Below are 15730 nucleotides of genomic sequence, written 5' to 3' on the forward strand. Positions count from 1 at the left end.
TGCATGCCGCAGAAACATTAGATAGTGTCTGCTCTGACTCCAAATGTAGTCGGACACGCGAATCACAGACCAGAGGATAAGTTGTCAGAGAAGTGACTTTATTCCAAAAGCCAGACATGTCAAACTCCCCCCCCCCTTGTTTTTTTGTTGTTGCTATTTCAGATGCATTTTGAATGGCTTTCGGTTCAAGTGTCTGTACTCTTTTCCTTGTAGCGTCTTCAGCATTTTTTTTCTTGTTTTGCTTCATGAGTGCACATGTGCAAGTGATCTTTGTCACTCTGTGTAGGTTTGTCTGCACATGAGTCTGTGGGCATGTCTGGGCCTATTAGAATGTATGTGAGTCTCTCTATTCTTTTTGTGTCAGTCTGTCGATGCTCAGGTGTCAAACAGCAATAGACTAATTTAGATGCTGTAGGTATGTACTAGAGTGTGTGAGTTTCGGACATTGTGTGTGTGTGTGTGCACATGCCAAATTGAGCCCTGGTGTAAGAGGGCACAACTCTGCACTTAATTTGGTTTACTGTGTGTATGCAACATAACACTTCCACATCTATACAGCTTTTGCATTTAGTAACAACCCAATAATTAGTAATAAATTAGCCATATTTTCTTAAGGGGTTGGTTCCCCCATCCCCCTCCCCACCCCAGGCTTTTTATCTGCTATTCTCATTGCAACTTCCTGCTACAGCCTGTCAGTAGTGCTTTGGGGAGTGCTGCAAGAGGGCAGCAGAAGGTTTAAGTATCCTAGTCACAAGGGAAATTTTGTAAAAGTGGCAGCATGGTCTAGTAGTTACAGCCCAGAACTAGGAGTTGGGAGATCTACATGGCTCTATTACATGGGACCTTGAGTGGGTCACTTTGTCTCTGTGTTGGGGATAAGAATGCTGTGTCCCCCCCCCTTCTTAATATGAGAAGCTATGTTTTTTCCTCTGTAGACTATTGACCAGCAATGTCTGCTAGATAGCTGAGAAATCTGTGCCATCATTAGATTAGAAAAACTACTTAAATTTTTATATGCCCCCAAGCATTTAAACATTAATTTTCACATTGAAAAGTCTCTCAATATAACAATAATTTAATTTATGGAGTCAAAGTGCTCAGGGCACCATACAACATACACATGCAAATTAAAATGCAATAAAATATTTATGGAGACAATAATTTGAGCGCTCTTTAACAGTTTTCTAAATAGGACTTACCAAGCTGTTGCACACAATGTGTATTTTAAACCTGGCCTTAGCCCAGACACAATTCTGTCAGAGCACTTTGGGTTTTTTTTCCTCCCATGTTCTTAAAAGGAAAAAAAAAAACAATTAAGAGGATGGAGGTATTCACATTCCTAACAGATTTTGAGTCTTAAGGTCCCGGTCCTGCAAACACTTATGCATGGAAGGCACCTGTGTGCAGTTAAGCAGACGTGTAAAATCCCAATTCTTCAAATATTTACATATGTGCTTAACTTTAGTACCAGGACTAATCCCATTGCTTTCACTTCACAGTGTTTGCAGGATCGGAACCTTCAAGGGCAGTTCTGCTCTGAAAAGAAAATGGGGGCTCCATGTTCCTGGTCTCTCCAGGATTTGTCCACGTTGCCAGTAAAATGATTTTTTTATGCAATCTAACTGCCAGTGCTGCAAACTCAACCTGAAATCTGGAAGTCAAGCTGGATTCTTTCTGGCTCATGTGTTATCATCATCTGCTCTGGCCCAGCTTAGTAATTAAGAGGCATAGTTAATGTAGGCTTGAGGTGGACACCTCTGTGCACTATGGTAATTCTTCTGCAGTTGGACCCAAGGCCCTGATCCTGCATAACTCTTCTGCTTGGGTAGATGCATGCACCACTGTGGAGCTCCAGTCACTTCAGTGGGATTCCACTCAGCCTCAGGGATTTGCCTATGTGGGGTAACTCCCATGTTATGAATTATTGGTCGTAATGATTATAGAATCATATAAGTGTAGGACCGGAAGAGATCTCAAGAGGTCATCTAGTCCAGTCCCCTGCATTCAAGGCAGCACTACAGAATAACTAGACCATGATGCACAAGCCAGAAAGAACAACAGCTGGGGGGAAAAAATCTTCCATCAGTAAACTGCAAAGTTAGCACCTTGAAGAGACAATAAAGATAGAGTCCCACAGTGCCAGTTTAATAAAGGCATTTTTCCAAAGAGAACCATATCTTAGATTTACAAAAACAAACCTCAGGCAGTAAAAGTTAGGGTTTCCTACGCCATGATTTACTATGGGACACAGACTCACTCCCTGATGCTGCACAAACCCAGCTGCAACCGAGTCAATTTCAAGTCACCACAATTAACAATGAAACAAATCATTAAAACAGTTTGGAAAACTCAAAAAAACCCATCCACCTCTCCTAATGGAGCCTTAATATAATTCACAGAGGCAAAGAGCTGAATTAATGTGCTGCTCTTCAGTTGTTTGGTTTGAACTAGCAAATTACTTATAGCTTTGATCCACCGCTTGTGAGGTATTGAGTCATCCCAAGCAAGGCAAACAAACCACATGTTGTGGCCCCTTTTATAACAATAACCACAGCGTCTAAGATCCCAAGCATTAGTAAGTGTAGTTCTATGATGAGGAATTATGAGTCCAGACGAACCTGTTAGGACAAACCTGAACCTTCCTCCCAAATCAGACCAGATTCTTCTGAGATTTCAAAGTGTTTGAGATGCTTGTATTTCAGGGGGGTTAATGAGCAAACCCTTGGGGCATGTGGACATTACACTGCTAGCAGAAGCAGAAATGGAGTTTATCAGGCAGATGCCTGTCTTTGCCACAGATGCCAATCTTTGATTGCCTTGTAATTAATTATTTCTAGTAGAGTTGCATCCCATTCCTCTTTCCGGCTGGTCTCAGCTTCTACTCCCAGGATGCTTAGCCAGCAGGCAATTCTGCTCCAACCCCTCAGGTCCAGTGCACACACCTATTTCTTTGTAAGCATCTTTATCCATTTGGAAAGAGCAGTTTTGAACAGCAAACTCTGGCCGCCGAGTGGGGATACAAAACACACGCCAGGCCCATTTTTCTCTAGACTCTGTCTCTGCTTAAAGGCCCCCAGAGATAAAGATTTTACAGATTTACACTGAAGCGTAGGCCTGGAGGTCAAGCAATGCATCCACAATGGAGCTGTCAGGAATGAGCCATTTGAAAAAATTATAACCCACGTGGAAGCCACAGTGCTCACAAGCTTTCGACAGAGCAGCCAGGTCTGGGGCCAGGGGGTAAGATGCAGGATTTACTGAGGATTCAGGCCTCATAACGCAGTAGTCTAGATCAAGGTCTAAAGGGTGCCATTTATTTTACAGTTCCTGGTTATGGCTGAAGTTCTCCACTGATGATCTTAGGAGTGAAGGAGCCTTTAGTATTTTGCTGTTTATCCTCTGTGCTGGTGCCTTTGGTTGTTCCTTTGGTAAAACTTCCAATACTCTCAATTAACACAGTGAAAACATCAGTTATGTTCAGGACACGCTTGCAGTGTCTCCATCCCACCCGATGTAGGACTTTGATCATTGTCTCGTGTAAAGCGAATTCCCATGTGTTGTGGAAACTGTTCCATGCCACTCTCTCTGGACCTCCTGACATGAAGGAGTGTGGCCAGACCACCTCTGTACTCAACTATTCCAGTCCACTGGAACAGGTCTGTGGGCAGCCGCCTGCCAGTTAGAATAGCCTTCAAGCTGCGCTTGTTATGCTTAGCTCCCTGGGCCCATACTGTCACTTTTACCCCTGCTCCCAGGAGCTGTGCTGACTGCAACTTAAATGCAGCTCAGAATCTGCGTTGCTAAGACTGCTTTAGTGTCTGGTCACCAGTTAGCATCCACCATAGGCTGGTGATGTGATTTTTCCTGTTGGGAATTCTCTAAAGGGGAGGAGATTGTAAGATACACTGTGCAATTGAGGTGCCTGAAAATGATGGAAAGGGAAAGGTTCATGAAGGAGACGCCACAAGCTCTTAATTCTGCTATGTAACAGGGGCATTGTAGAGAACTGGCTAGTATGCACATAGATGTATGCATGTGAACCACTCCCCTCTCTACTGCATGGAATCAGAACTGCTCTGAAGTGTGTCATAGACCCTTTACTGCTCACAGCGCCTCTCATTAGGTCACATGGTAGGGGCCTGTGCTTTTTGAAGTAGGAGACTCTGCATGTAACTGCTGCAAAGTTCTGAATGGTCAACAGTTTGTCACCCTGTGGTGCTGTAGGCAGCCTCTCACTACGTGAGACATATGACGGAGCCCCTCCTCCAGACACTACCAACTAATTGCACAGGGAGAAAACTAAGGCAGCTTCTTTCTTCTCAGTAAGCCTGTGCCTCTAATGCCAGGTTTGGTAAGTGAGACATGAAATCCGGCTTCACAGACAGATTTCCAACTGGCGCTACCTGACCTTTTCATTCCCACCCTCTTTGCAAAGCCTCTTGGCAGCTGGGAGGCATCCCCAGAAATAGCTAAATAGGCCCCGTGCTATTTCAACCTCACACTGATCCCCAAGAAAGAGTTAATTACAGTCTTTTCCGCTCGCTCAAAGGTGGCTGGGTATTATCATCAGAGCTGTAATTATTCATGCTAATTGCTTATTTGGAAAGGGAGAGAGAATGCGGAGAGAGAAGCCCCAGCCTCCACATCAGTGATTAGCAGATCAGACCAGGTGCACTTCATTAAGTCTGGCCTGAGTAGCCTTGAGGGGGGTGGGAAGAGCCTGGGGATGCTGGAGTGGTAGTAACTGAGTAGAGTGGATCACATCTGGCTAATGCTGTTACCACCTCTGGGACTGAAGAAAAAGAGCATGCACTTCTTGCAGACCTTCCTCCGAGGGAGGGCACTAGGAGGTAATTGTGCTCTTGGTTGCAGTCTTCATTTGTTTTATGGCTTCATTAATCCCATTCTGTGAGGAACCTGGGTGGGCTACTAAATGCTTGTCCATGGCTTGTATTTGAATTGTGCTGCTGATTCTGCCTAGAGATGCATGTGCCTCATACAGTGTTCGGTAGTGGTGCTTTATTAACCAAGGGAGAACTTTACTTTTTCTTGGTTGCCTAGAAGCTGACATGCTGGTTGAGTTAATTGGGCTGGGGGGGATCTGTGTACAAGGTTTTCACTCTCTCTTTTAGGGGGTGTATCTTGTGGGCTTTGTGACATCAAAAGATTATTTCCTGTGGGAGAGCCTTTTTTTTTATATGTATGTAAATAGCAGTGGATTTAAATTGTGTTGCTTAATAACACAGGGCTTTTCCTTGTGAAAAGCTACCCATTAGCTGTTTTAGAGGCAGCAGTGTGGCAAAAATTTATCATCACCTGGGGGAAATTAATTGGAAGTTGCTTTTCTAGTAGGGAGAAGTTTGTCAGTGCTATTATATGTAGAAGCAGTGTCTGGAGCATGCCTGTACCTGCTCTTGGGACAATGACAGCGGCGTATCATTTGTAGTAATGGGCCTAAGGGCAGAGGCTGACTTACTTTGAAATGCCTGTCCTTAAGAGTCAAAGGGAATTGAACCAGAACTAAAGCATGAGCCTCTATGGTTTGAGTTGAAGCACAGCGTAGGCTACACTTGTGCTCTGAGTGCAGTGCTATTAAAATACTTGGCACTTTCCTTATTCCCATTGCTGTAACACTACAGAACAGTCACTAAAAGAGTTCAGTGTTGTACTCCCTGCGGCTTCGATAATACAAGACTCCTTTTTTTGTTTATCCATGGTGTGGTGAGAAGTACGGCTCCGAGTGGGTAAGACCTAAACTTGCAGACTGAAGTTGAAAGAATTCTCCCAAAAGGCTCCCACGACTTCTCCCTGCCCCCTGCCTTTCACGCTGGTAGCCACATGCTGCACGAGCCATCAGCTTTAAAAATGAAAATGAAGGATGGTGGTTCTTTCTGGAGGCTTAAAATATTACCCTTGTCACTTTAACATGCAAGCTCTGGAGTGACTTGCCATAATTATGTTTTTAATGTACTGTATAATCTTTTCATCTGGATGTTTTACTACTTAGATTATACAGGCTTTCTGCACTTGCACTCTAGCTGCGATACTAATTCATTTCCTGCAAGGTGAGGGGTGCAGAGCTAAGCCTGGCATCCCTGTCAATCTACTAGAAGGGGATATGGAGAGAAAGAGGGGGTGACTTTCCCTGTCTAATCAAAGCAAGGTTTGGTTTTGTAAGGCTATTGCACAGGTTTAGATCGCCTGTGTGGCGGTACAGCACTCTCTAGTAAGCCTTCAGCCCAGCTGCTGAGGGCCATTAAAGTTTCAGCACCCTATGGCTTACTAGGAATGCTTGGCACCCAAAAAGCATGTGCATCCAGTTAGAGGGGCTGTAACCCCAGCTTGAATCTGAGGTGGGGAGGTCTTCAATGGCTGGCTCTAAAACACCATCTCCAGCGTTCACTTTGCGTAGCAGCCATTCGCTCCGTATGAGCCCTGCTAGCTCGGGAAGATGCTGTACTATCGGTCAGCAGAAAAGCAGTGAAAATTGGGGGACGGTGGGTCCGTTGTTGCTCAAAGCTGACTTCTGTGGCCATATGGCTGAGCATGTTAGTAAAAGAGATTTTTGTGTCTCTTTGCTGTGCCAAAGCAATGGCCTTTGTAAGCTAGCTGCACTTTGGCTGTTTGCAAGGCACAATGTTCTCATCACATCCCTCACCAATTCCTTCACGTTACTTCCCTGACCCTGTCTTGATAGCTACGGTTATGGCTTCTGCAGTTCTGTCCCCCCGATCAGCTAAACAGTTAGCTTGATTGAAGTTTCCGGGGTTAGTCAGTGGGCATGCATAACTGCTACCCTTCTACAGAATTTTATAACCCTCTGAGACCTACTGCGTAGCTCCTGGATCAGGCACGGCTAGCAAGGAACGTTATATTTGTCTGCATGCTGATATAGTGAGCTTTCATTGTGCTACTGCTGCTGCTACTAACACCCAATTCCCTTATTCTAACCACTATCATTTATCTGTGGGATTAGGGCAAGTTTTCTGCAAAGAGCCGGCGAGCCAACTTCTGCCCTTGATTACTTCCCGGCAAGCTCCCATTGGAGTCACCGGAGGCTGTGAGGGTATAAATGGGTGCAGAATTTAGTCTTTGTTTCCCTTCTTGTAATCACCGTCTCAGTTCAGTGTGTAAATTAATATTCTGGTAGGGAAAGGAGCCCTCTGAAACGTCAGGTATTGGCCGTTATCAGGAGGCTATTGTCCTAATTGTAACAGTATAGAAAGTACTGATTGTACCAGACCAGTGGTCTGTTATTTAATCTTGAACTTTCTCTGGATGAGTCACAAGCACCCATAGTGGGCATCTACAAGCATCACTGGTGTGCAAAAATCAGCATGTGGTATGCAAAAAAAAATAAAAATAATGAAATGCCTTAAAACTCCCTGACTCTGAGGGTACAGGGCAAGAGATAATGCTTTACTTTCAGCTCGGCCAAATTCAATTCCATGCCTCAGAAAAGGCAGCCAAACCTAGGGAGATATCCATGTAGCCTCATTTTGGCTGAGGTTAAATGGTAAAAGATGCACATGAGGGCTTGGGTAGTTTGGAGGAAGAGGAGGCAGATGATTGTGTGTGGGTTTTTTTTTTTTTTTTTTTTTTTTTGTTGAGGGTGTAAGTAGAATCAGAGCTGCAGGTTATGGAACGTGGTAGTTTCAGATGTTGACAGCAGTTGGATGTTCAGTATTTGCTCAGTGCTTCTTGGCCATTCCTCATACTGTTGTTGCTATTAATGTGTGTGGGTGTGTTGTTGGAGTTCTTTTTTTAAAGGACTCCAGTTTACCTCCTTTTGCACAGCCATACCTGATGTATTACAGGCCCCTCTCTGGGGTCATGCACAGAGAATGAGTTGTGATAGCCCTAGACTTCAGAGCTTTAGCAATTTATGCTTTTTAGCTCTGAAGGTCCCTGGTTCAATCCCTGATGTGTCAGCCCAGATAGTGGTTGTCTCATCTCCTTGGCAAACTATTTGCATCACATGTTAGGTTATAGAAAAGCTTAGTGCTAAAGAAATGAAGTTCTCGGCCACCATCATGGGGTTAGTCCTGATTTTATTGCAGTTTGAGATCAGAAATGGGGTAGACTAGGAGCTCTAGACTCTTAGCTGAAATCATATTTCCTATTAACCAGCGTTGCCTATTCCATTCAGAGAACCTATTGCTGATATTGAAAATAAGGAGACTACCAAGCATTCCTCCCTAATTAATGGTTCTAAACCAATTTTAATAAGTGTTGGTGACAGGTTGTATGATGGATGGCGTCCTTGTTGAGGGAAGCAATCCGTTTATCCACAGGCAGCTGATGAAGGAAGCTTCCTCTAGCCAGCATCGTGTTCGTCAACCCTGCTCTGAAGGGGTCAAAGCTAGGGGTGAGAAGGTAGCCTTGATTCTATGGCCCAATCACTATTTAAGTACTCTGCAAGTGACACCCTGTCAACTTCCTGTAGGAACTAACTCAATGGCAACCAACATCCAGTCTATGATGCTGAACAGTTGATGGATGATCATACCCTTTGCATCATGCTTCCATAATGCCTTGCATTGCAAACATTAGTTTGTATTGTAAATGCTGAGGGGCAAGGGCTGTCTTTTCTGATGTGAGAATGATGTCTAGCACAATGGAGCCCCCACTGGTCTCTCGGCATTGCCACAATATTCATCAGAATACTCTAATCTCCTGACGTCCCTTTCTAGGGATGAGTAAAAAGAGACGTAGCGCACGACTTTGAAAGTCACACAGAAAACCAGAGCAGAACCAGGTAAAGAACTCCGGAGTGCTGACTTCCAGCACCTGGGTCTAGCTACTAAACAGGTCTCCCTTCTTCATTTATTATTGACCTGGGCTGGATTGAGTAACAGAGAGAAATACAGAAACAAATGTATAGGAGTAGATTGGTCTGAACGGACTCGGCGGGGGGGGGGGGGGGGAGCTGTGATCTTAATCTGTTCCATAAGCATTAGCCAGCCTTTCAGCTGATTGCTGTGGGAGAGATGTTTTGATGGAACTAAATGGTGTGGTTGGTTTTGTATGTTTGTTTTACTTTCCATCCATCTTCCTGAATTCATGTAGTTGATGGTATGAGATGTGTGAGGCAGGAACCAAGATTTGTGATCAGAATGGAGCAGAAGCTTTGGGGAAAGTCACATCTCCAGGCTCTACTGAGTGTTTGGGCAGTCCTGTAATCTTCCTCCTTTTTCCTGACAAAATATATTAATTGGAAGGCAACATCAGTCAGTGCTCATTGAGTTTGACAGACCTGGGACTATGCTAATTCATGAAGTTGCTCTGGGTGTGTGTGTGCTTTCTTTTTTTAAGGGGCCAAGATGGCTGGCAGGCAGCTATTTCTGAGAGAGAAATCAAACTGACAAATATCAGGAAAAGCTGACTTGCAAATCAATTTAATATAAGCAAGTTCTAGGCAAAATTAGCCCACTTCTCAGGAAAATGTCCATGCTCTAGCTGCCTAATCAGCTAAGTTGAGAAAAGAGTGTTGGCTAATAGCCAAATGAATCTCGCAGGGGAGCAAATGTAAATCAGAAACAAATGTTCCTCTCTCTTGCTCTTAACAAAGAGCCTGATCCCAAGCCCGCTGAGGTCAATGGAAGGATTCCTATTGACTTAAGAAAGCTTTGCACTGGGCCCAAATTGCTTACGATTGAAACTTGACTTTGGCTGTGAAATTGCAGGGAGCTAATTTGTAGAACACGCTGAATGCTGCTGAGTCAATGTGTGCCCCGGAGAAGAACTCTGTCTCAGCAGTTTTCCATGTGGACGGTTTTCCCTGGCACTGGACCTGTGGCTGTGTCTTGAGGATGAGCTAAGAGCTTTCCGACTCTTGGGACTGCATCTTGTTCCACAAGAAAATGGGGTAGATGATGATAGTCCCTTCCCCAATGATCAGAAGATACAATTATTGTGGGGGGAGGGGGCGGGCTTTAACCTCCTTCCATCATAGCCCATGGGATTTGGCCTGTTAGGCCTGTTTACTACTTGTGAGGCTTAACTTTAAGTAATAATAATACTTGGCTCTTATATTGCACTTTGCATCGGTGGATCTCAAAGTGCTTCATAGTCTGTAATGTATGTATCCTCACCACACCCCTGGGAGGCAGGGAACGAGTATTAGCCCTATTTTGTAGAAGGGTCCCACAGAGGCTAAATGGCTTGTCCAAAGTCACATGGAAAGACTTGTGGGAGAATAAGGAATTGGACCCAGGGCCTGCCATGTCTTAGGTTAGGGCCCTAACCACTGGCCTATCTTGCCTCTCATGAAAGAAGTCCCTGAATCAGGGTTGCATCTCTTTTGTATATATCTTTTTTTCATAAGGCTCACAATATTTGAAATTTTTTTTTCAAGACCCAGCTTCTGGAGTCATGTGACTGCATGAGTCTCGGGGGGAGGTTTAAGTAAATTTCTAGCCCTCCTGGGTGTGGAGGCAGGCTTGACAATGTGAGGGCTTGACTCCTGATTTTTTTTGGGGGGGGGAGGAGGCGAGGGGAAATAGTGCTGCATATTCTTTGTGGGGGATAGCTCAGTGGTTTGAACATTGGTCTGCTAAACCCAGGGTTGTGAGTTCAATCCTTGAGGGGGCTGTTTAGGGATATGGGGCAAAAATCTGGATGATTTAATTGGGGATTGGTCCTGTTTTAAGCAGGGAATTGGACTAGATGATCTCCTGAGGGCCCTTCCATCCCTGATATTCTATTATTTGTCTCTGAAACCTTATTTTCTCTATTACAAGGCTTTTTTTCCCTGCCTTCTTTCTTACAGAAAATTGTTCAGCAGCCTATTTGAACTGGTAGGATTTGCTTTCTACTCTTGCTTCATGTACATGTCTGTATACTATATACTTCTGGGTTTCCTAGTTCCCCTTGCTCTTCCAGTGGCACCCACCTTCCTTCAGCACAGCCAAATGATACTGCAGCCTGACTTTGGGGTGTTTAAAACAAAAAATAAATCTTCACCACCGCTATAATAGCGTTAGCCATTTTAAAAGGGATGCTGTAGACTAATGCTATCCCAAATGAAGGCACACACTGCTCCCTAGTGGATCCTTGGGTACTGCAATGAGACAGGCTTCTGTAAGAAATACCACACCGCTTACTTTTGTATGCTACCAGACTCAGGTCTTTAGTATCCTACTGATTCGCCTAGAGATGTGAATAAATGGCGAAAGGTGAAGTTATCTCCCATACATTTTCTTATGGGGGAAAATGCCTTGCAAATAGTGAGTGTGTGTGTGTGTGGGGGGGGGGGGGTTGTTTTATTTCTTCTTCAGCCAGCCCTTGTCCTTGACTAGACAGTATCAATTTAAAATAGTGGGGGGTTTTAAGTGATTGTGATTGTGTTTCCTGTAACACAAGAATAGAAGATATTGCTCCTGGGGAAAGCCTCCTTCAGAGAAGACAGGAGGAAAGCTGATGCACAGAGGTTAACTTGTCATTGGTTTGAACAGCAGGTAGGTAGCCTATAGCTGCAAAACCTGCTTGTGTACTTCAAGAAAACAATGAGATGCAGCTTGTTCTAACTAACAGCTAAATTTTCCTTGTTAGCCTCTGATTGCACCCTGTGACATAGGGGTGTATGTGCTTGCAAAGGGCATAAGGGACTAGGGAATCTTTCTCTTAATGTGGATTCCGATTACAACAAAATTTGTTTCCTCGAGCCATATTCCAAGAGGGACAAGAATCATGTTGTCTCAGCTGTCGGTGAAGTGTGCTCGGCAAACTGGAGAGCCCAGGATTCAACTTCTGCACTTCAGAGCTGTGCGTGTGAGACTTCCCTAGAAGAATTAGGGAAGTATCCTCCCCTGGGAACTTTCCATACCAGGCACTTGGGCTCAATCTGCATGCCAAAATAAAAGCTCTTTAGGTGTGTGAGGCTGAATAAGTGGTGATGACTCTTGGTCACCTCTCTGGGGAATTCTAAGTAAATCAGAGAGAGGGCAAATGCCCCAACCTTCCATTTGGGGTGGAACTCAAACCAAGTGGGTTGGTGGCATGAGCCTTCTAAAACAACACTGCTGAAAAGCAAGAGCCTAGTAACTGTCTCTCGTCTGACCTGCAAACAGAAATGGGGCGGGGGCAAATAAAGCCTTCTCTTGTGAAACAGTGGCATCTCCAACCTGGAACGGAGCTGTGCATAAGATTCTGCAGCCAGCTTTGCTGCTAGAGAGAAGGCACTGGTGGGGTAGAGAGTAAGGATTTTGTCCTGCCAATCTACTCACGCTTGTGGAAATGTATTAATGGTCATGGGCAACTCTTTTTTTTTTCTTCTACAGCAGGGTGATTAGACCAATAACATTTCCCAGCCTGGTCAATAGGCTGCTGTCTGGTGCAGAATAGAGTATATCTGATCTTCATAATGCAGTTTTGAACGAAAAGGTCATCCTTCAGCTGCGATTCTTCTGTTCAAGGATTTCTGATAGGTCAGGGAGTTCAGACAATGGCCGGTGGCTGCCTAGGGTTTGGATTTGTTCCGTCTCTCCAGTTCAGTGATTTTACTGAGCCCTTTAAGTCACAAGAGGGCAGAGTTGTCCTACAGCTTCCAAATTCCCTAATCCCATGGACCTGCCAGATGTTAATTGGAGCAGGCCTTGTCCATGGCGTTGATCACAGCAGGACCAGCAGCCGCAGCCACCGTGCTGTTGACAGAAATGTGATTCTCTACTTTTGACTGGCCTTCAGCACTGATGTCATCAGTGGGTAAAATAATTAAATAAAAATGTTTGACCAAAGAATGTCCTCAGTAACTTTGAAAGGTCAGCTATGTATCCATGCAATTCTCCTGGGCGTTTGGCTATAGGAACGTTGCAAGTAGCATTATATTAATATTGATGTTGGACTTGAAAATATAAATTGGTACCTAATTAACATCTGAACGATGACTTGAATGGCACTGTTAATATTATGCATTGGTAGGCTCACCATAAAGTCTGTCCTTGACCACATGAGTGGGATAAATAAAACCGACAGTCTGTACTTCTATTTAAAATAGCAGAGGTGCCATATCTAATTAACATTTCTCATTAGCAGATGCCTGTTGGATTAGCAACAATAGGACATTCTGAACAGTTCCTTGTCTAAGAATATATCATGTGACCTACTGCGTACAAAGAGTTGGGATAAACTTTCATGAATGCGGTGTGTGTACCTTGGTCATTACTACTTGTTGGTAAATAACTTAATTGCCACGTTAGCTGTGCAGTCTTTATTTTAATATGACTTTGGGGGGTTGGATGCAAGTGGGTGTGGTGGCTTTTTCCTGGGGTGGGGGGACAATCCATGGACTGCCTCTCATAATAAGCGCACCCCCAGCCTAGATACTTTAAGAGTATTTTAAAAATACACCTTTGTATTTGAAGGCTGTTCTCAGAGGAAGGCAAGCACCTGAAGGTTGTCTTCAACCAAGAGATTGGGTTTTTGTCCTTACAAAAGGGAGGCAGTGTAGTCTAGTGGATAAGCCACTGGACTGGGATTTGGAAGACCTGAGTTCTAATCCTGGCTCTACTGCTGGCCCTGATGTGTGGACATGGGCAAATCACCTCATTTGTTTGTTCCTCAATTTCTCCTCCCACTTGGATTTGTCTACTTAGGCTGCAAGCTTTTGGGGAGGGGAACTGTCTCATGATGTGTTTGTACAATGACTAACACAATTGGGGGAACTTTGGCTCTTAAGTGCCTAAATCCCTTTTGAAAATGAGATTTAGGCTCCTAAACCAGTTAGGCATTGCAATGTTGAGTGGTGCCATGCCTAAATACCTTTACAAATCTGGGTCCTTGTCTACGCACACAACTTATACCAGTATAATTAAAGCAGTACAACCTCCTAGTATGGGTGCAGTTATAGCTGTATAAATGTTTATACTAGTGTAACCGCTTATTTCTGTGTGGGAAGGGGAATAGAGTAGTCTGGTATAAGATACCTTTATACTGATATATCCTATAGCTATTCTGGCTTAAAAAATAATCCTACCTCAAACTGAAGAGGTTATACAGTATAAAAATTGGTGTGTGGATCAGAACTTCTTTAATATAATACAATAAAACCTAGCAATGGTTCTACATGTCTATAATGTGACTTCTGCCTCCCACCATAGAGTGGGTTGGATGTAGAAACCTTGATAATCAAACAGGCAGTGCTGATAATGTGCATTGTGCTTAATTATGCTTCAGCCTGTGCAAATTAGACAGGGCTGGATTCTATGACCCTTGCAGAATAAAATACTACTGTATGGGAATAAGGGAGGCAGAATCTGCCCTTGTGTAAAGGGACAGCTTAAAAAGGGGTGGGCTTCTTTTCCTTCCTGTCCCCCACAATGGATTTCAGTGTGGGTTTGGTATCATAAAGTATCATAAGAGATAAATGATGCTTCACAATGCTTAAAACATGACAAAAGAGTACTCTGCCCCAGAGAATGGTAGTGACCAACCCTGAATGGATGCTAAAGGTGCTTGGATATAATCTGAAGTTGGCCTCCCCTAAATGACCCAGAAAGGATAAGGGATCTATTACTGTGCCAGCTAAGGGGCGTAGGGGGTAAATATCACTTAACTCAAGGGTCTTTCTCCTCCCCCCCCCCCCCCTTATAGTTCTAGTCCTGGCTTTCCAGGAGCAGTCTAGTCTGCAGATCATTGATTCTGAACAGCCAGTGAACACATTGACAATACACTATGGGTACCCTGAAGGAGCAGGTTCAATGCTGTGCAATGTATGAAGAAAAAATGTAGTGGGGATGGGGGGCAGGGGCGTGGGGTGCGCAGAACAAATGTGTGGTCCTTCTAGCTGAGCTTACCTAAGAACAGATGCGTATTCAGAAGCTTCTTGCAGAATCTTGCTCGTTGCCCTTTGTAAGAATTGAACTCGGGTGTAGTCCCCTCTCTTTGACAGTGCTGGGATTGTAACCGTTTGCATAGGCTTTCAAAGACCGTGAGCTAGCAGCAGAAATCCCAGCAGTATGATGGCTCCATCTGCCCAACTGAAAGGTCTGGGTGCTGGTGGTAGGGCACCTCTGTTGCATAACCTTTTCAATGTTGTGTATTGAGGCACACGCTCCTGGAGGAGGAGCCTGGAACTTTCTCAACAGACCAGCCCGGACATTTGTTTTTATAGGCCAGGTGGCACGTAAAGCTGCAGACTGTACAGAGTTACTCTGAGCAATTTGTGTACTGAAGCAAATCTATCCTTGATTAGCACAATATCAAATGTCATGCTGCTGTGACCAGACCAGCATGGAAAGAGTACTGGGATAGCTTCTTACTGTTCACTAGTCTTCTGAGCAGGGCCGGCCTTAGGGGTGGGCCACCCGGTGACTGTCCAGGACATCATGGCCAGGGGGATGCCATGCAGCAGCTTAGATGGGCATGCTGCCACCTGGCAGGGGAGCGCTGTAAACTCGCAGAGGCAGCGCGTGGTGGTGGGGGCAGATTACTCCCTGCTTCCTTTTGGGGCAGAAATGCAGGGAGAGTGAGGGATAGATACTGCTTGCTCTTCCCCAATGTTCCTCTTCACTCCCTAGGGTACTGTGAAGGGGGGAGTGAGGAGCAACACCAAATGTTCATGCATCCAGGTCACTTTCCCCACTTGGGTTGCGCAGTGATGCGAGCATCAGCAGCTGCTGCTCTCCTGCCCTCCCCTGACCCAGCGCAGGTGGGGAAAGTGACCTGGATGCAGGGAACCCTGACGTTGCTCCTTGCTGCCCCCCTCACAGCCCTCCCCCCCAAAGGGGGA

General features: G+C 44.8%; 1 protein-coding gene across 8 annotated transcripts in view; it reads left to right on the forward strand.

Moving 5' to 3' along the window:
* GRIP2 (glutamate receptor interacting protein 2) overlaps positions 1–15730 on the forward strand; it is a 472776-nt gene that overhangs the window by 301130 nt on the left and 155916 nt on the right. Inside the window, exon 1 of one of the 8 annotated variants that reach the window (XM_065550898.1) lies at positions 4655–4850. The exons of the other annotated variants lie outside the window; for them this stretch is intronic. Within the exon in view, the coding sequence (XP_065406970.1) occupies positions 4772–4850 (79 nt within the window). The 5' untranslated portion in view covers positions 4655–4771. Of the gene's footprint in view, positions 1–4654; positions 4851–15730 lie in introns of those variants that run through there. 8 annotated transcript variants of the gene reach the window in all.

This window comes from Chrysemys picta, chromosome 7 (assembly GCF_011386835.1).
Source record: "Chrysemys picta bellii isolate R12L10 chromosome 7, ASM1138683v2, whole genome shotgun sequence".
Lineage (NCBI taxonomy): Eukaryota > Metazoa > Chordata > Testudines > Emydidae > Chrysemys > Chrysemys picta.